Source organism: Cydia amplana, chromosome 9 (genome assembly GCF_948474715.1).
Source record: "Cydia amplana chromosome 9, ilCydAmpl1.1, whole genome shotgun sequence".
Taxonomy (NCBI): Eukaryota; Metazoa; Arthropoda; class Insecta; order Lepidoptera; family Tortricidae; genus Cydia; species Cydia amplana.
The window spans coordinates 5,053,777-5,075,248 of NC_086077.1; the positions used below are offsets into that span (position 1 = coordinate 5,053,777).

Sequence of the window (21,472 nt, forward strand, 5' to 3'; positions counted from 1 at the left end):
GGGCAAGGCAGGAGTGGTCATTTCTCCATACAAACATACTCGACTGTTTCCTCCGTGGGTTTTGAAGCTAGAGGAATGATTTTTTCAACACAGATTAATATTGTCAATATCTGTGTCGAACCGTTTTGCTTTTTTTGATATTTTTATTTTTTAAGGCGCTAGAGCCCTTCAGAAATTGCCAAAATGGCCTAATTGACTATGCCGCAATGAGAGGCGTGGTATTCAAAACTGATATCAATTAGCCAAAAAAGCAAAACGGCCCGACACAGTTAATTTCATAATCATTTAGATTTCCGGTTACGATTGGTTAAGTTTTGGAGGAGGAAACAGTCGAGTACGAAACCTCGGTTTGTGAGATTTATACGTAGGATTTCGCCTTGTCCTTATCGCACTAGATTTAGGAGCCGCTTGCGTTAGCGAGACGGGTATATTAAAAAAAAATATATATATTATATTTATTATTATTATTAATTATATTTACCTAAAATATTTGAATCTCAGCTCCTATTTCGTCTTAAACTAGTTTTAGTTAGTTATCTCAGAACCTTGTAATTTATCAACCGATTTAGAAATTATTTTTTGTTTGAAAGTATACCCTCCCTACTTACAGATTGGTCCCATTTTCGCTTATTACAACCAGAATGGTACTCCTCCACGATAAGTATTTTACGTCTTGTGTCTAATTGTAAGTAATTACTATGAGATGCATTAGGGTCCTAAATAATTTTAATGGTAAGTAGGTAGGTAAAGTATCGGTACTTATTTCAAACATTTCAAAGTTTTGTGAAGTCGTTTTTTATTCTAACTATTACGGCTCAGCGACCCAAAGAGGATCTTGGCCTCCGAAACGAGAGCACACCACTTTCCCGATCCTGCGCCGTTTCCTGCCAATTATCGGCTTGAAGCTGACGCAGATCCGCTTCCACACTGTTTTCCCAGCGGCTGTCTTGTTTTTTTTTCTATTAAAGATTATTCGTAACTGCTGTTATCTCTCAGTCAGACATTGTACGCATAAGTATCGAGCCACAAACACACAACCGCACGTTTACCGCAGGTACCGAATATACAGGGTGTTCTCTTCCTCGTAATTAAACGTCGTGTGCGTGGCGCAAACAAGTGCCGGTGACGCCTTAATGAGATCTAGTCCTCGACGCTACACGATATGGAGACCGATATATTAATAAGCAGAAAGTTTAGTTAATACTTAGCTAATTTCATCAATATCATAAGTTACAATACACCTATAATTACTCGAATATTTACATTGCAAAATATTGCCGGAAGTAAAATAATAACTTGTATAGCTAGTCTGCAAAGGGCAAAAACAAAAATAATCTCTAATTTGTGTTTGTTACTTATAAGATTTATAAGTTTCGGCCATATTACCTGATACAGATGACATAATTGCCTTATCAGATCTTGAAAACTAAAAATATATGGGATCCCTTAGCTTAATAGATTACAACCCTTGTCATATTTCTCCCAGGCCTCCCAGCTTGCTAACACAAAGATTACACCCTTATTCCTCAAACAGCAAAATTTCTCAAAGTCAATAAAACGAAGTTTTCAACGTCGCAATATTTCCCAGTTTAATTGGCAATATCGCGTAGTCAGAGAGTCTAGTCCAGGAGATATTGCGGTTTATTGCCACTTGCACTTGCACTCTTTATTGCGACGCCGGATGGAGAAACAAAACTGTTAAGGCCCCAGTACACGATGGGCCATCGCCGGCCACTCCAAGGGACGCAGTCATGCGGTAGAATGAGATAGCAATATCACTTGCTGCCTCTAATCTAACGCATAAATGCGTCCCTTGGACTGGCCGGCGATGGCCCATTGTGTACTGGGGCCTTATGGTACATGATTTGAAGTTTCATACTAGTAACCTTTTTAGTGTTTTATTAAATTTAAAGTGTCATAACATGTAAGTGACATATTAACTCACATTTATAGACGGGTCTATCGCGAAATTTATTTTATTACCTTTATTTACCTACGTTTCGACACAGGTTTCACTGGTCGTGGTTTAAGTGTCTGGATTTTATTATTTTCTTTTATGAGGTACAAATTAGGAAACAATGTGTATTTTCGTTTTCACTTATTGTTGGCAGATTTATAATCGTAGTAAAGTGAGAATAGTAGTCGACTCGTAATAGTCGTAGTCACTTATAACATAACCTCATAAAAAAAAATGTAAAACCGACTTCACAAAGGATAAAATTAAATAATTATTATCCCGTTTTATATGCGCTAGCAACTGAAACGTTTGAAGTCGGTGCCAGGCCAACAACTGTATAAGTGTACAATACAATTCGTAATAAAAGTCTGCCGCTATATTTTCCTAGCGCAAACGAATGAGAGCTATTAACAGACCACCTCGCCCCCGCAAATCCTTTATTGCGCCGCTAACATGGGAACATGAATTATTTTTAATTTCACTTATGTATTTAGTGACCGCCGGGTTGCGGTTAATATCATGATAATTAATTCGTCGTGGTATAGGTACCCTAAGTACATTGAAAATCAAGGATAGGACATATTTTATTTATCGTTTTCAAAAATGGTGGTTTTTATATTTATTATTTATGTCGCCTATCGCTTTTTATTTCTAATTAAATGTGTAAAGTCTCTAATCAAAAATAAAATAAGTACAGAGGAGTCTAAAATTAGCTGTAAGCACTTTAACTGTCGTTTAATAAATAACTAGCTGCACGCCCCGGGTTTGCACGGGTCAACAAATTATACACAAACCTTCCTCAAGAATCACTCTATTTATATGTGAAAACCGCATAATAATCCGTTCAGTAATTTTTGAGTTTATCCCGAACAAACAAACACACAAACATACAGACGCGCTGGGGGACTTTGTGTTACACCACCATTGGCCTTTGCGTCTATTGCACACGATTTATGGTGCAAATCGGAGAGACAATGACCTCTCCGGACTTAACACCGCCTGGGACGGAATTAAGGAAACGTAGGGATGCCCAGCACCTGCATTACCCTCTCGGCTTCACTGTCTTAACCCACAGGAAAGGCGAGTCAATACGTGTGGAGGCAGGTCGGCTGCAGGAATCTGCCGCTTATTTCAGGTTGGACCCTACTCGCGCCTTACGGTAACTCCATTCCGGGATTTAATTTTGGAGTATCCTTCTCCTAGGTGGATTGCAAGCCAATGCTAAGAGGTCCATCTCCCCTGTGACGAAACAGCTTTTTGATGTTTGTGGACTTAGTCGTCTCGTACGACACCCTTATTCCATGTGAGGGTTGGCGCTATTCTAAAGCCGGCCACCACACGGCAAGGTGTAGTGATTATCTTTTGTACAATCAGAGATAAAAAATATCGGCAACAAACTGTCATACTTAATGTAACATTTTAATTTGTCCTATTAATTATCTTTTTATTGTATTTCTACCATAACAAGCCAGTTGTTTTTCTATCTAAACCAACTTTTCAAGCAAAGCACCGCAATAAAATTCCTTTTATCCGTTCCGTTCTTAAAAAACTTGTTATGACTCAGACCCAAGTTGCAGTTAAGGAAGTATTGTGTCATCCGAAATGCATTTTGTCCTTGGTATTTCGCTTAAGGTCAAAAAGTTGACTTTATTGGTGCGTCGTGAACTCTGTGACCTCAGGAATTTAAGAATTTACAAATCAACGAAATATCGTGTGTTGCATGAAGTACAAGCGAATTGTTTTTTAGTCGTATAGTCGCCGTCAGTCGTAGTACAGTCGATTTTAGATATATCGGAGCGATTCAGGTACCTATCCAATAAATCCATACTAATATTATAAATGCGAAAGTGTGTCTGTCTGTCACCTCTGCACGCTTAAACCGCTGAACCGATATTGTTGAAAGGTATAGAGATAGTTTGAGTTCCGGGGAAGGACATAGGGTAGTTTTTATACCAGAAGTCATCCTTTAAGGAGGTGAAAAGGAGGTGAAAATTTGTACGGGGAATCGATAAAAAGCAGATTGGATACAAAATAAGCTACCCAAATTACTAAATCCACGCAGACGAAGTCGCGGGCAAAAGCTAGTACCTTTATAAGCTCAACATTAAAGTGCATAGTCAGATATTTTTGAACATCATGCCTCTTGAAAGAAAAGTACAGTAGGCGATGTGCTTGTATCTAAAGTATTAACAAAATAACTACAGAGGATTTTATTAATTCTTGATTTTAGAACAAGTATAAAAGTAAGTAAGTAGTGTAAGTACCTATGTAGTCAGAATTCTAATGTTTCCTAAATGTTTGAGAAGTACTAGGTTAAAGAAGGTTCAGTTAATACAATTTACGGATCTAAACGCATTGACTCACAACTCTCACAAGATTACTATAAGTGAATGTCCTAACCCAAAAGGTACCTATCTAGTTCTAAATTTAATTGAACTACCGAAACTACGTTTACAACAATGTTGAACTACATGTCAGTTAGCACATAGTTGTAGCGATCGTATGCGAATGTAATCAGGAGAGCACTCCGGTATTGTATTCAAATAGACAGGCGCCTGTGGGGCACCAGTGGCAGCGATTTGTACTAGGAAGTGCTCCCGGTACTGGTTTTCTATACAAATAACAGTACCGGAACCGGAAATTCCCGGCTATCGCCATACAAACTCAGTACTGGGAGCATTCCCTAATTTGTACGTATTGCTAGTGGTATCAGTGTCAAGTCAGCATAAATCAACAGATATTGGCGGTTTAAATGGCCAAATACACCGTAACTCACAAGGATGTGTGCTTATATATTCGGCTACATAAACACTTATGAGACGTTCCGACACTGTTTCTATAAATCTTTAACATTTTTTGCTAAACTAAAATACCTAGATCTGATAGCCAGAATAGCTACCAATAAAGGGTAGAAATGTATTACTTCTATACTGTGGGGTTAGAATTAACGTAGGTATTATTAAATACATGGCGTTTATAAACGACACTTGTAGGCATTGAGTAGCCCAATTTTATTAAAGGATCGTGCTGACCCGAACCCTCATTGATTACGTCTAACAAGATGGAGCATTTGAGAGGACATGCGCTCGAAACTCATCGGAGTGCTTGGCTAATGCACACTTGGTTGCTGGAACGTAGGTACTTGAAAACATAATTCCAAAAACTCGATTTTTATTGTCAGGGTTACGCAAGAACAAGTCCAATCTTAGATCAACTACCTAATCAGAGCGGTTTTTTGTGAGTTTTTTCACTTGACTTGCCGAATGTGCAACTGTAGCATAGTGCGAGTGCTACCAAAGAATAATCCAGGGGTCTTCGTAGACTGCAGCCACACTAGGATTACTACAGGGGATGATACTTTTAGGTTTTTGGCCAGCCCCAGCTTTATCTTTTACATTCTTAGCGTTATAATCATACTCCGAGGTTTTGGGTACGGGAACGTTTTACACTAGCCAAAAAAATGTTAAAAAACTGTAAAAACAAAAAAAAATAGATCTTTAAGCACTTTTAAAATTACTACCTACTTACCTATGTTTACTTTATATTTTAGTAGGTAACTATTTTACAATATCCAATGTTATAAATACAGGTAATCATTGCCATTATGATTACATAGTATGCAAGATCTTGTGGGAAGGTACCTAGTCTGTGCCCGAACCCGACCGTGGGTGCGAGGGTATGATTACATTATAAAGGGTGCTACTTCCTTTTAAATCCTTATTTTATAACGCCCAGGGATTAAGCTTTTATGTCCCTTTTATTTTAAAGGCTTGTGGATTTTTTATAAAGGTCAATATAAGGGCAACATTCGTACTTTATTTCATCTAATACCTTTAAACGAGCAATCCTTGATTATTTATTTATTTATATAAATTATTATTTATATATTTATTTATATTTCGGGGATCTCGGAAACGGCTCTAATAATTTCGTTGAAATTTGGTATATGGGTTCGGGGGTGAAAAATCGATCTAGCTAGGTCTTATCTCTGGGAAAACGCTCAATTTTGAGTTTTTATAAGATTGTTGTCTCCCAGATATTGTAATACTTATATGAGGCATTCTTTACTGTATGTTTTGGCGGTGCTCATGTGAATGATGAATACCTATGTTTTAAGAAATATATGTCTATTTATCCGCTGTTGTCGTCTAAACAGTTTAAAATATATGTCTCACGAAAGTTTAATATCGATTATTTATATTATCTTGATTGCTCGAATTCATTCGATTATCTAATCGAATTCCGCTGTCACTGAGGACCGACAAAACAAGGCTCTCCCACTGATTGCAAACTGAATTAATTCTACTGCCAAATATCTGAGATTCGTTAGGTTCCCATTTTAGAGCTAACGAATGGATTCCCGTCAGATGGAGCCAAAAGCTCAATTTATTTCGCAGGCAATTAATACTAGGTAAATTAAGATTTCGGTTCCAACTTTGCCGGCAATATGCAAAATAACCAATTTATTTGTGAAACTATGTTAAGTTTATTAACTCACTAGGACTAGGGCTCATATATGGTGGAAATATTCGCTGAATTGGGTACGGTCTTGGTAGCTCAGATGGCAGAGCAATGTACTAGTGATCCAGTGGTCGTGGGTTCAAGTCCCACCCAAGACAGTGATTTTTTCCACTTTTAATTTATTTCGAAGCTTAATAGCATCGGTCGCAGACGTTTCTGCTTAATACAAAATTAATTTACTATGTTAAGTTTAATAATTAAAATAGATTTCAATAAATAACGAAAAATGATATCGAAGGATTTGTTTCTTTCTGAAATATAATTACTGCGTTAATCATAAACATCTGCTAAGTTAATCAGCTGATGATCGTCGTTTGTCCCTCTCTATGACATAACGACAGATAGGGACAAACGACGATCATCAACTGATTAAGTTAGCAGCCGTTTATGAATAACGCCATTAATAAATAGATAAAATTAGTTTGTGTACCTAACTTTTGATTTATTTTAAAACTACTACTATTGAATTTCACCTGGAAATATGGCTTTGACAAATTATAAGAAAAAGCTTGACATAGGTAATAATGATTAGTGAATAGTGAATATACCTAATATACTTAAAAATTGAAAGTCCGAGTTCCATGCTTTTATGAAACCTTTTCGTAAAAATTGTGACGTCACACACAAGTAGGTACTAACTACACGAACAACAAAAAAATGTTGTGGAATCGCTGACTTGAATATCATTTCAAAATGACTGAGAACCCACTGTATTTATTGTTAAAAGTGCAAAAAGCTGGTCAATAGAGCACGTCACCGTGACATACGGCTAAATGACCAACCATTCAGACCACAGTCGTGTTGCAATAAATATCTTTTCACAAGTAAAGCTTTCATATGTCAGCCTTTATTTTCTTTGATATACGGTTTATTTTTGCTAATACGGCACTTTGTTATCTTTGGCTTCGCGAGTAGGTTTAAGGGCGAATTTATTAAGGCTAACCAGTGTACAGAGACGTTGAGACCCGTGACCTATTTATGACCCTTAATTAAAGAACTTCCATTATAGTAACAATGCTCCTGTTATCTGTTAATATCTGCATAATACGAGTATGTAGATTCGTAGTGTTGTATTCTCGATTGCGAGTAATGTTCCCGAGAATAGGTAGTCTATTAAGCAGTACTAGTATTTGTCCCTTAATTTATTTCTGTGAATCGTTGTTATTTACTCATCATCATCATCATCATATCAGCCCTTTATCGCCCACTGCTGAGCATAGGCCTCTCTACTACTCTACGCCACTTGTCCCGGTCCTGAGCTAATCTCATCCAGAAGTGACCCGCAATCTTCCGGATGTCGTCCACCCAACGAACCAACGAACGCCAGGCGCTTCTTTCATCCATAGGTTTCGGTCCACTTAGTATCACGCAGGTCCCACGGTTGTTTGCCACTGTCATGCTATTAAAACTGAATTATCGAATAGATTCTTAAATAAGTTTATCCGGGCCTTTTATTTGCTCATGCTCTGCAAGGTTTTAGAACAACACTCTTGTGCGGAACGTTTTTTTACTAGATGACATATACTCGCCCGGCCATGGCCAACATACGGGTGGGGTCAGCAAAAGTATCTCACCGTTTTTTGCTGTCGGTACTGATATAGCCAGTCATCGAGTGACGTAGCAATAACTGGAACAGAACGGTTATGCCATACAGAAAAATATTGGTAGACAAATTAATTAGAGTCTGACAAAGCTAACTCTGCATGACGACAAAGTGTGGCAATGTCTTCACTAATGTCAAATTTCGTGTGAAACTTCTCAAGGTCATTTTATGAACCCTTTCAAACCCTTGGAATTAAAGGTTTAAATAGCGTAGACCAAAATAAACCATTTCATTGCGACGTTGCTTAGTTTTTTCTGCGTTAGATGGAATCCGATAAAAATATAAATATTAACTCTGAGATTAACCTTTTCACCCTGATTTGTCATAACTCATATTTAAACATGTCATACGCGCATAGTTACGTTAACTTTATCGGTATTTACTTACAAAAGCAAAAATCATTTAATAAAGTTATATGTTCCGTCCACTGTGTCTTTGTCCGGGTTGAAATGAATATGTCTTATTTCATACTGGTAGGTACTTACTTCTTATTTTATTATCTTTTATCTACACGCATGTAAAGCATAATTTAATCACAGGAAAACCCTGTAGGTACTTGCATTTATTCTGACTCGCTCGACTTTCTAAGAAACTACCTACACTTGCACTGTCGCCCTGACTAAGTGCTAAATGCCGTATTTCTGTATAAAGCTCTTATTTCTTACGTCATTCTGGTTCTGTATCGATTTCAGTAACTTTCCAAGCTAACAGTATCCTATTTATACCTACTTAATCTCCTTTGAATATCAAATCGGCAAATTGGCAAGATTCCATTAGGGTAAGACTTGAAATTGGAAAATACCTTGAGTGTGCTTACGATTGGTATTTCTAAACATATATAATTACATAACTTTACATAATATATTATACATTCAAGTTGCAATCATAAAATGGAGTATATGGTGTTCTATACTGTATTAATATGACTAATAAAGAGGTTTTGATGGGTTTATTTTATTGTGGCTACTTTCATTCTTACATGTCATACAGTATGCGTCTGTGGGGTACCTACTGCGCCATATTAAAATTGAGAATTTAATCAGTGAGTCTATCTTATGTAAAGCGATTCAATCATGAAACAAAATGATCTTTATATTGAGAGCAGAAAAAGTGAATTAATAATCATAGAAAACTACTGTAATTGTAAGGATAATAAATATTTATTATCAGCATAGTGCAATAAAAACTGTATGAACTTGCTCATCCAGATGTTACCTTCACTATATTCCACCGTTTCTATTCAATATGAGCCAATATCGTACTATGTTAAAAATACACTTGATCCGAAGACGTCACGTGTGTCAGGTAGTAAAATTTTATGACGCACATAAGCTATGAACTCACGATAACTCTTAGTAAATATCTAAAGACTTTATGTACGAAATATGCCAATGTTATAAATGTAAAATTGATATAGGTATAAGTATAGGTATATATTTTAAATCATTTGTTGACCGAGATCGAAGCAAGGAGTTAATAATAATGACGAATCCTGTTGCGGAAATCAGCATTGGTATGTTTGGGACGAGGCATGTTGCTGATTTGTATTTGCATCCGAACGTAGCCTGCGTTGTGGATTTCCAACATATAATAATGCAAACTTATTATCTACCTAATTGCCTTTCATGAAATAAATAATTTTAGTATAAAAAAAGGTTTTAGTTAAAGTAGTCAAAGATACTTACCCCAAAAATACTATAATATAAATGGCGAAGTATGCCATTGCCAAGGCGGATTTATTATAAACATTGGAATGTCTATATCGAGAAAACGACAGCGAATCATGTTAATACTTAGTTTAATCTGTAACTAATTATCAATATTAATTAATAAACAGTTAAAACGAACGTAGCTAAAGGAATACATTATTAAAACATATTATTACTCATGGTTCAAATTCAAAATGCGTGATACAATTTGGGAGACAATTTGTCATCATGCCCCACACCGTCCAGGTATAACGACATTACTTTCAATCTTTCGCTACCCACAGTAACATTACGGGAACAGTAAATAGTTTCCAAGAACCGCAGTAACACGCAAACTACGATCCTAGAAACTATTAGAACGTTTAAATATGACATTTAACTGACGACCCAGCGGGACCTAAGCGGAATTGTGTGCCAGAGATAGGTTAATAATTGAGACTTACATTTGTAAACAATGTTGCATTCTTCGTTCTTGATTATCAATGTTATCAACAGTGAAAAGTAATGCTCCACAGATTGTAACTTAAAGTTTAAATATGTTTATGACGTAACACATCTTTAGCTTTAGTCAACGAGTTGCCTTCTTGCAGTGCTTTTTACGCCCACCAATCACGAGCGATCGTCACATGATAATCAAAACTTTAACATATATTACAGCAAATATACAAAAGGATACTTTGCTGCTGTGATGCCATGCTCAATAAAGACGTGAAAGGTGACTTTGTACAGAGATTGAATATAAATCATTTATTCAGACAACACATCAATAAATAACACATATAGCAAATATAAGGCAAAGATAAACAAATCAGTGGAAATAGAGATGTGAAGCCGAAACGGTCTTCACTCAGCAATGCAGCTGGCACGATTGACAATCTTTAATGTACTGGTCTCTCGTTCTGCAGAGTCACATTTACGAGTATATTTAATATTGTAATAAATATAATGTATCCGGGAGAAAAATGCCCTTGTTATAAATGCCCACTTTATTCTAGGCACTAGACTAGAGGAAGTCAGGGAATTATTATGACAGCCATTTTCTGGTAAAGAAGAAAAACCGGGATGATTAAAAATACATAATAGATATTTCTACCTACAACATTATACAGTTTGACAAATATTTATTCTTGTACAGTCGAGTTCACAAACATCTTTACAAGCCTGCGTTATATTTCATATTTATTTATTTCGTATATGCACGCATACATTACACGTCAAAACGCCTTTATTCGCCTTTATGACACTGACAATAAAGTCGAGTTTAGAGCAGTTAAAACTTTAGTAGGTACCTAAGTTATGTCACAGAATAAATAATAGTACTAAGTACAGAAGACTCACCCTCTAACAAAACGCGTCTGTTACGATCAGCACAGTACGGTTACCATCAGTTTGTCACTGACATAAACGCCGTCGAGAACGTAATTTACTTTCTATACATCCCGTTTGCACGAATATGCGAGTGCGAGCAAGATGTATAGAAAGTAAATTACGTTCTCGACGGCGTTTATGTCAGTGACAAACTGATGGTAACCGTACAGATATGGCCGCTAGGTGACGACAGCGCCACGCGCGGCTTATGGCTTTCCCCAAAATTGGGGCCGGAACGGATGTACCTACTTTTAGCTACCTGTAGCAAAGCGACGAAATCGCGGAGTGAGACACGCCTGGTTATGTTTTATCATTATCAGTCACCAGTATGACACTTGTTACATCGAAAAATTTTGAGATACCTAGTTTGGTCTAGTTATAGGACTTATAGGTACTTAAAGAGGACTTATAGGAGAACTATACCTAAACGTTTAGTATCAAATACAAAATGATGGTCAAAGCATAAGCGGGTAATTTATTATGTATCGTAACGTTGTAGTACACATTTGTTACTATAAAACTAAGGATTCTGCTTTTTGGGCAACTTTCGCCATCACTATTTGACGCTAACATACAGATGAATTGCTACATTATAAGCAAGACCCTCTCTCTAATGCTATTTTCCATACAATCGACTGGCAAATGAGCTAACCCTTCCTTAAAGACACGTCTTACAAACAAACAATTTGTATAATCAGTCAATTTGCCAGTTCCTCATAACACTTACTAGGGTCCAATTCTGTTTTAAGAATTTGTTAAGGATTTGTCATTTTTTTTTGATACGACCTTGAGTCGTGTCATCTGGCATCTCACGTGCACCAATGAGTTCGACCAAGATGCATTATGAGACGACTCCTCCCCCCGCCCGCAGCGGGCTCAGCACGGTTCCATTTTTATCGACTATCACTGCCCGTCACTTTCGCACTTACATACTTGTTAGAACGCGACAGGCATGGTGACAAACGATAAAAATGCGACCGTGCTACTAGGGCTGATCACATTTCGTGAGGACCAGGCAAGCGGCGTTAAGGTGTCATTCGGATGTCAACTTCTTCTCTCTTCTTCTTTCCTATAGCTCCAGCGAATATGTGCCCAATGTTGGGCATACGCCTTTCCAAATAGGTGTCAAATGCAGCTGCACTACTGTTGCAACATTACTGCTGGCATCGACGCTGCCGCCATATCTGTCAATTTCCCTGATATAATGACGTGAGTGATGATCGCCGCCGCATTATTATCGCTATTATGATGTTCAATCCGCGACTCATTTTAATGGAAATTGATAATGGCATAAACGCAGCTGCATTTGACATGGTTTAGCGGCTCACGCTGATTGCTACAGCATGACACACTCAAAATCGTATCAAAATAAGATCAAAATTTTAAAACAGAATTGGCCTCCTAGACTTGTAAACTATTTGTTAACATTCGTCCTTGCTTAGTAAGAGAGGTTCCTTTCGAATTCCTATTCAAGACCTGTAAACACCGGCTGTGTGCTATTATATTCGCATTAACTATTGTTATTAATGGAATACAAATACATCATAACATAATTATCAATGTTATGATATATTTCAGTATTGCGTGAGAATTTAGCACTCATCGTAAAATAACGAGTATTTAGTTTTCTGGCAGCTCAATAGCGCGTGTGATTTTTGAACTGGAGGTCATGGGTTTCATTTCATTTCATTTATTTACTGCAATCCATGGTACATATAGGTGTTATAATCATTTAAATTGTAACAGCATGGACCCTGAATAGGGTATAGCATGATAATCTTAAAAACTAAATACTTAAAATTACCTTAAAACATAACATAACATAATTTTGATTTCTACACTGAATAATCCAAATATATTTCCGATGACATTACAATACATTATCAATTAAAATAATAATAATAGTGTCAATTCATTTATAATAATAATTCATTTAATTCTCAGTCGTATCACTATTGTCAGATGCCATAAATTCTTGATAAGAATAAAATGATTTAGCAATTAACCATGATTTGAGTTTATTTCGAAATATATTATAAGTTTCAACGTCTTTAATAGAATCAGGGATTTTGTTATATATTTTTATCGACTGGTAATGGGGCCCGTTTTTATACATAGTTAATTTAGGTTCAGGAAGAACTAGTTGTTTATTTCGTCGCGCGCTTTTAACATACTGGAAGTTGGATATGTGTTTTCTTACAAATAGTCCAACCTCCAGTATGTAAATACATGGTAAGGTTAGAATCTTTAGGTCAATAAAGTGTGGTCGGCAGCTTTCTGGGTGTCGGATGTTTGCTATAACGCGTACGCATTTTTTTTGTGCTATAAATAGATCTTCGACGTCTGTGCTATTCCCCCATAAAACTACCCCATACCGCAACCATGCATAGGCATATGCGTAATATGCCGAAAGTGCACATTCCACGTTTGTGTTTCTTTTTAATACACTTAACGCAAACAAAAAACGTGATAATTTGTTCCTGACCTCTTCAATATGCGTTTTCCAATTTAAACTCGTGTCAATGTTTAATCCTAATAGTTTGAAAGAGCTAACCTCTTCGATGCCAAGTTCTTTTGATGTTGCCGATAAATCTAAATTTTCTTTTTGGTACGGGTTGAAATTGGATTAATTTGGTTTTGCTCATATTAAGTTCCAAGCTGTGTTCAGTTAACCAATTCGTAATTTCTGTTAAGGTTTCGTTGATATCGCTCTGAAAGTTATGGTTATTAGGGCTTCTAAACAAGAGGGACACATCATCCGCGAACAAGATGCAAGTGTGTTTTGTAATTTTGGGCAAATCATTAATATAAACTAAAAATAAGATACATCCCAAAACTGACCCCTGAGGTATTGAACAATTAGTTATTAAGGTGTCTGATTGTATGTTTGTAACTTCACCTGTTTTTTTGTCATGATGTTGGATTTGTACGCATTGCGCCCTGTCTTTTAAGTAGCATTGTAACCATTTATGTGCACCGCCTCGAATACCTATTCCATAAAGTTTATTTAATAGGATAGAATGTGAAATTTTGTCGTATGCTTTCGTCATATCTAACATCAAACCGATAGCGTAATGTTTATCTCTTATATAATTAAGAATTTCATTGACGTATTTATATACTGTGAGCGTGGTGCAGTGTTTTTTGCGAAAACCATTCTGATTTACATCTAATAGGTGAAATTTTTCTAAAAACTTGTAAATGCGATTTGCCATTGTTTTTTCGAAAACTTTGGATATTACAGGTAGTAAGGCTATGGGTCGATATTGGTTTGAATTTTGCGGGTCACTTTTATTTTTAAGAATAGGTTTTATTATTGTAAATTTTAATTTATCTGGAAAAGTTGATTGCGTATAGGACTGGTTAATTAATTTAGTAATTATAGGCGTAAGTTCCGCACTACAGTTTTTTAGCAAAGCTGTGGGTATTTCGTCTATGCCGGCACTATATTTGTTTGGGAGTTTCCTTATTATTGAATGTACTTCGTTATCAGTTACGGGGCTAAGGAACATCGAGTTTATGGCAGGTTGCATAACCGGCCGGCCAGTTGGTCGGTTGCTCTGCGTGCAAGATGATGCACCCACGGTCGAAAAATAATCATTAAATAGATTTGATACTAGTCGAGGACATTTTACAGTGGAATTGTGGTGGTTCAATTCCCGGCTAGAAATATAAGATAAATGATCACGTGATGTTATTTTTGGCTTGTAATTTTTTTTCTAATTACAGGTAATCCTTTTGTCAATTATGTACATTTAGGGTCCTAGCTAGAGATGGGTAGTAAGTAAATACTCACCGGTAAATATCGAGTAAATACTCAGTATTTACTCAATATACCCGTATTTACTCGTTTGTACCCAAATTGGTGGGTATAAACTATTTAGAGCGCTGAAAGGGGCTAAAGTTGAAATATAGGTGTATTTTGTAAGCCGCTATTGGATTATGTACTCAAAATTGTACGAAATGTATTTTTAAGAGGGGCACTCCATACATGTAACTATTCGTCACAAAAAAAAATTAGAAACCACCAACGTGTTGCACATCATTAAATGGGTCTTAAAATGGGTCTTAAAAAATAACTGGAATATTTCTAAGAACTTTTTTGGATAAATTGAATATTTTTGGAAAAAAACCGTTTCGAAAGGCCAAAATAATGTTTATCTCTCTATATTTCTATAACTTTCGTACCAAAGTTCAGAAAACATATAAAAACATATCGGGAGATTAGCCGCTATTATACGGCTAGTACAAAAACTATATTTTGAACATCATCGGTTAAGCCATTTTTGAGTTTTCTTGAGTTAAAAAACCCTTAATAAAACGTCGTAAGTGCCGCGTAAACATGCACTTTTGCGCGACATGCATGCAAGTTATCTAGAACATCGATAGAATTTAAGTACCATATTTTTAAAGTAAATATATTCTTAATTAAAACAAAATTGTTAACTATGCATTATCACAATTTGCCTCTCACTGATAATTACCTTTTTTTCCAAAATTAAGCATCCTATATGCTTTTTATTTTATAGATATTGTTAACACACGTTAGCATTCTTCAATAAAAGACAATTTTGTTCTTAAATCTCTATTTTTGAATATTTTATAAGCAATCGTTTTTACCCACCTAAATGAGTAAATACGGGTATTTATCGGGTGCTTTGAGTAAATACCGAGTAAATACTCAGTATTTACTCACCCCTACCCATCTCTAGTCCTAGCTAAATTGGTTGTTCCATACTTACGCTATGGAATGTCCAATTTAGCTTGAACCCTAAATGGCCTAACAATCGCGGAGCGTGATGGTACCTATTAAGAATATTTAACCAAGATAACATTTTATCTTTTCCTGTAAGTCTTAAAAAATCATTGGTGTTACGTTTTAGGCTATGATTCAGTCGTGATAGACTAAAAGGAACTGAACTAACGATTTAAAAGAAAGGGTAGTCAATAGTTTAGTACCGTAAAACGGGGCGAGTAGGTTTCGCGGGGAGAGGTGGGTTATGAATGGGGAGAGAAGGTTTGAGAGGGGGGTGTGAAGGGATTTTAAGGCTACTGCTACAAAAATAATGTATTCCAATTTAAAATGGAGCTATAGCATAATAAAAAAAAATCGATCCAACAATCTTCCAAAATCACCTTTGTATGAAAACCCCTCTCACCCCAAATACGAGGCACTACGGGGTAAGGTGGGTTTTCCTCTTTATCGTCAAAGTTATGAAATGGAACTATCCAAAATAAACTAAAATACAAACGTCCGGAACACTTATTATATACACCATTCAGTTTTCATATATAAAAATGAAATGTTATCGAGGTTTGAATTTCAGTTTTGACCCTACTCACCCCATTTACGGTATGATGCTATAATAAAAACAAATCCTCTCGACAAGAAAACCCTCTTTCCATACCTAAATGTCATCAAAGCAGAAAATTGTATTTTGGTCATTACCAAAGACATCAACTTGGCGCATTACCAGACCGTAGTTACGGCTTTCCCTTACAACAGCTACCTAATGAATCTAAGGTCTCAAACAACGTCTAAGGTCCGTGTTTGAGGTTCGCATGTACTTAAACTTATTGGTCTGTTGTTCTTGGTCTTAAGAGCGATTGTTTCCAACTGTACCCTTCAGGAATTGAATGAAGGGTTGAGTTGTGTAATTTAATTACTACTGCATTATTATTATTACTTTGACCGTTTTTTGGAATAAAATGCAAAGCAGAATTGAATGTTTATTTTGGCCTAACCTGGTTAGTCATTAAGAAGCTTTTGATCCTGAATAGAAATGGAATCCATTGGCATAAAAAAGAAATTAAAAATGACGGTTTTGTCACTGACTGTACATTTTGACTAGAATCTATAAATCTCAATCGTCTTTAATTAAAAAATTAAGGAAGGTCGCCTAAGACCATTTTTGCGTAGCAGCATGGTCAGCTGCAGTTGAATTTAAATATTTTAGCATATATAGTATAGAATTTATGCTTATACTTATTCATATTATATGCGGGAAAAATAATCATGTCAAACAAAAATATTATCTCTGCTCCCAAATCTAACTGATGTTCTTTATTTCAGAACTGCGAGAGGCCTTCGAGGCAGAGGCCCAAGAGGTGAAGAAACCCCGACTGCTACTCACTGCTGCTGTCCCAGTCGGTCCCGACAACATCAAGGGAGGATACGATGTGCCTGCTGTAGCTAGGTAAGTCTTTAACACCAGAACTATCAGAACTGTACGAGGCCGGAGGCCTATAGATGAAAAAAACCGCGCTTTCTATACCTAATTTTTGAGCTTTGACGCAGGTACTTCAAAACAAAAACACATCCAAATAAAATCTTAATAGCAATGCCGTGCATCTAAATCACACTAAATCACATGCCTTCACTTTTAAAGGCTGCAGCCAGCCTATTATAGATAGCTTTATCCATCTTTATCCACGTGATAAAATAACTGTCACTGTTTAACACCGTGGGAAAGAAAGTGACGGACACCGTTTTATCACGCTGTCACGTAGACAAGAACGACCATCATATCCGTACAGCCTTGATAAAACAATACAATATTAATGCACTCCGCCACACCATATTCCAACAATTATTTCAAATTCGCGGACTAATTAGCTACAAATTTCTAGTGAATCCAGGGTTAATGCAAGGCGACCTAAATAAACCTATCTACACTAAAAAATACATTGTCACATGAACGTATTGCGAAATTTCTCTCATTCATATTCCATATACATTGTTTACGCATTTCCCATACTCTAAAACAATGTGCGGAAAAGCTAACATGCGAATTCACACACATAACCACTTTTTGTACGAATATCATCCTTATATCGTGTAGCATACGGTCGTGCTAGGTTTTTGCTGGATGTTACGAAAGTTGGTGTTTAGCTTCATTCAAATACTTGACACATCTGTCGACTGTCATGTTAGACATGGTGGTGCCTGGCGGCTTTTCAGGACGCGTCGAACTTTTATCAAAGGGTAGGCGATCTCGATGCAAACATGAACACGTTATCGTTTCGACGGGGGCTATTATTCTGATTGGCATTTGTTTAATGGGGTTGCAAAACTTTAGGGTAAGACACTTAAATGTGGAGCTCTTGGCACGTGCGTAGAGTTTTAATGGCGGTTGCCTTTTCGTGATTAATTTTGAATACGTTTAAATTGTTGGCAGGTTAAACTTTGCTTTTTACCAATTCTCTCACACTTATCGCCTGAATTATGATGAATATTTGAAACTTACACCATCAATTCCATTTCCTAGGAAGTGTCAAATTCAACTTATTTCATATGAAGAGTACACGGAAAAAACATGTCTATACATGTGTATAGCCACTGTAACATTTTTAGTTATCGCGGTTTGAAAGAACGATGTACATAATTAACCATATTATTTTCGTCTATAGGTGTTTTTAAAGTGAAAAAAAATAGGAATTATATTTATGATTACAGCGGTAACAGAAGGTGTACCTAATAGTTCATTAGAGCTCTACATTTTGAGATTAAAATCGCATTTTTCAAAAAAAGTGACTCATGTTCTTTCCGTGTACCCTTCATATAATATGATTGCCTTTAACATCTACTAACTTCTACTTATTTCCTATAACAGTTACCTTGACTTCATCAACCTCATGGCCTACGATTTCCACGGCAAGTGGGAGCGGGAAACAGGACACAATGCACCTCTGTACGCACCATCATCAGACTCGGAATGGAGGAAACAGCTATCTGTGGACCATGCTGCACATCTGTGGGTTAAGCTGGGAGCGCCCAAGGAGAAGCTTATTATTGGTAAGTTGTCAGTGACATTCGTTTTTCGAGACCCGCCACGCCAACTTAGCCATCTAAGGTACTAGTCCGATATTGGGATGAAGAGTGCCAAAACGCATCAGTCATCTGTGGACCATGCTACACAACTACTTAACTGTGGTCCAAACTGGGAGCGCCCAAGGAGAAACATATCATCAACGAACCAAAATAACTATAGAAGTCTGCTTTGCCCATATGTATTCCGTAGCTGCTTATCATCGGTAAGTTAACAGCTTGTGCATGGCATATAACATTGTCCATAATGCGGTTAAGCGGGATTGGTTGGATCACTCTGGCTATTACACTATGAAATACTTTTATACCTGTATACGTCTCTGTGGATACTACTGACAACTTATTTAGCTGCGTTTCTCTACAATTGTCATTATGATCCAAAAATAGTTCCTTGTAGTAGTTGTATAACGGTCCACCACTTCATGTCTCAACATTATTTATTTTGCCAAATCACTTAACCGTACAATGTATAAAATACGAAATCAAACTGAATCACAACATCAAATAAGGAAAAAAAAAGTCTACCTACACGCTATTCCCAAGTCGCGATACCTAATGAAAATTCGAACAGTACTGCAAATTTCCAATTTGTCATGGAACATAAATTGTGACCCCTGACGTAGGGGTAAATAAATAAAACGAGGGTCCGGGGTTTGTTTACGACACAAGGTCATCCCTGGCTGTAAATTAAAAATGACATTCGAAGGCTGTAAATAATAAAACTAGACGGTTTCAATAAGGTTGATTGAGTAGGTAGTAAAAGTTTGGTAAACTTGTTCATACCTTTCTTGGAGTGGACATTTCAAATGTAAGAAAACGTTGTGCTGCCTAGTTTGACTGCTGATGTAGATGTCGCTGCAGTGTACCATAATGTCCATAATTATGTTACTATGTAGTCTACTCGTATGTAATATAAATATGTACATTGGATGCAAAATAAAGATCTCTATCTCTATCTATCTCTATGTTCTGTGGTGAAGGGATTGTCAAACGTTGATTTTTGACAATCAGAATTACCGCATAATGTGTGTACACGCCATCTACATCAGCTGTCAAATTCAAAAAAATAATTTGTATCTTTAGCCATATACTAACAATAAATCGTGGGCTGTCAATAACAAAATTGGACTGTAAATCAAGAAAGTTATTTTAATTCGTCAAGTTTGACTCAAAATTCAGAATTTAATCACAATGTTGACAATTTATATGTTTTCGTGAACAAGAAGGGTAAATTAACAGCGAACGTTGATGTCTTTGGAAGGTTAAATCGTGACAATATGAGATTGCTTTAACATTTCGAAGCGGAATTACTAATTCAACACGTTTACATATATGGTGTCCTAATAATATTAATTAAGGCAAATGCAATTTTAAGTATAATTTAGTGTGAACAGGGTTTTCTTTAAAAATGTCTAATTCTTGTTTAGTTAAAGTTTTTTATTGCTAGATATGAGTGAAAACGCCGTTTGGCCAATTGGTGTGGTAAATTGACATGATAAAACCCAAACTAGTCTAGAAATTAAAAAAATGTATAATTCTTTTATGTACGTATATGATTAACTTTCCTTGTCACGTTTTCTTTTCTTATTTTCGGGTACTTTTCCCGCTTATAAAAGGGCTCATCTATCCAAATTAAACGCCTACATTTTTTTTTTACTTTTCAACTTTGCGGACTGTTTCTAAACTGTCTTGAGCCTGGCGTCAATTGAAAGTTGTACTTTACCTAGAAAATGGATGTTGAGGACATATCTACAAGCAAATATAATTCCTGTTTTTCCTTCAATACTTCACAGTTCATCTTCAGGCGGCGAAACTCTCATACGAATCGTTATAATTCAGCCTACATATATCTCACTCTCACTGCTGGGCATAGGCCACCTCTCATACGCGAAAGGATTAGTCTCCAAGATGGCCCACTGCAGTTTGGAGACTTCACATACCTCCTTTGAATTTCTTCTACAAATGTATGCAGGTTACCTCACGATGTTTTTCTTCCCCAAAAAGCTAGACCCTCCCATATTTAATATTACTAATATCGAGTCTCTCTCCAGGTATGCCGACATACGGCCGGACGTTCACTCTGTCCAATCCGAATAACTTCAAAGTAAATTCCCCTGCGAGCGGCGGCGGCAAGGCGGGCGAGTACACAAAGGAGAGCGGCTTCCTCGCCTACTACGAGGTAACTTTAATGAAAAACGAGATATGTATCATGTTATGTGTAACAGGCGAGTTATATTTGGCTGTAGTTGATAATTTTTACAACTACTGTATTCATGTTTTTTTTTTTTAATTTACCGATTCAGGCAAGATTCGAACTTGTGAGGTTTCGGAACACCGGTCCGATCGCTCTTAACCTATAGTTCGTTTTTTTAGCATTAGAAATAAGTTAAACAATCTTGATGTGTCTTTTAATTTAAAAACACATTTTAAGAGCCAACAGGTGTGGTCATTTCTCCATACAAACGTACTCGACTGTTTTATCCGTG

At 36.5% G+C, this 21,472-nt stretch overlaps 1 protein-coding gene across 1 annotated transcript in view; it reads left to right on the forward strand.

Moving 5' to 3' along the window:
- Positions 1-21,472, forward strand: part of LOC134650971 (probable chitinase 10) — a 159,525-nt gene that overhangs the window by 103,271 nt on the left and 34,782 nt on the right. The window contains exons 6-8 of the mRNA XM_063505934.1: positions 17,232-17,355; positions 18,772-18,953; positions 21,038-21,165. Coding sequence (XP_063362004.1) covers positions 17,232-17,355; positions 18,772-18,953; positions 21,038-21,165 — 434 coding nt within the window. The remainder of the gene's footprint in view (positions 1-17,231; positions 17,356-18,771; positions 18,954-21,037; positions 21,166-21,472) is intronic.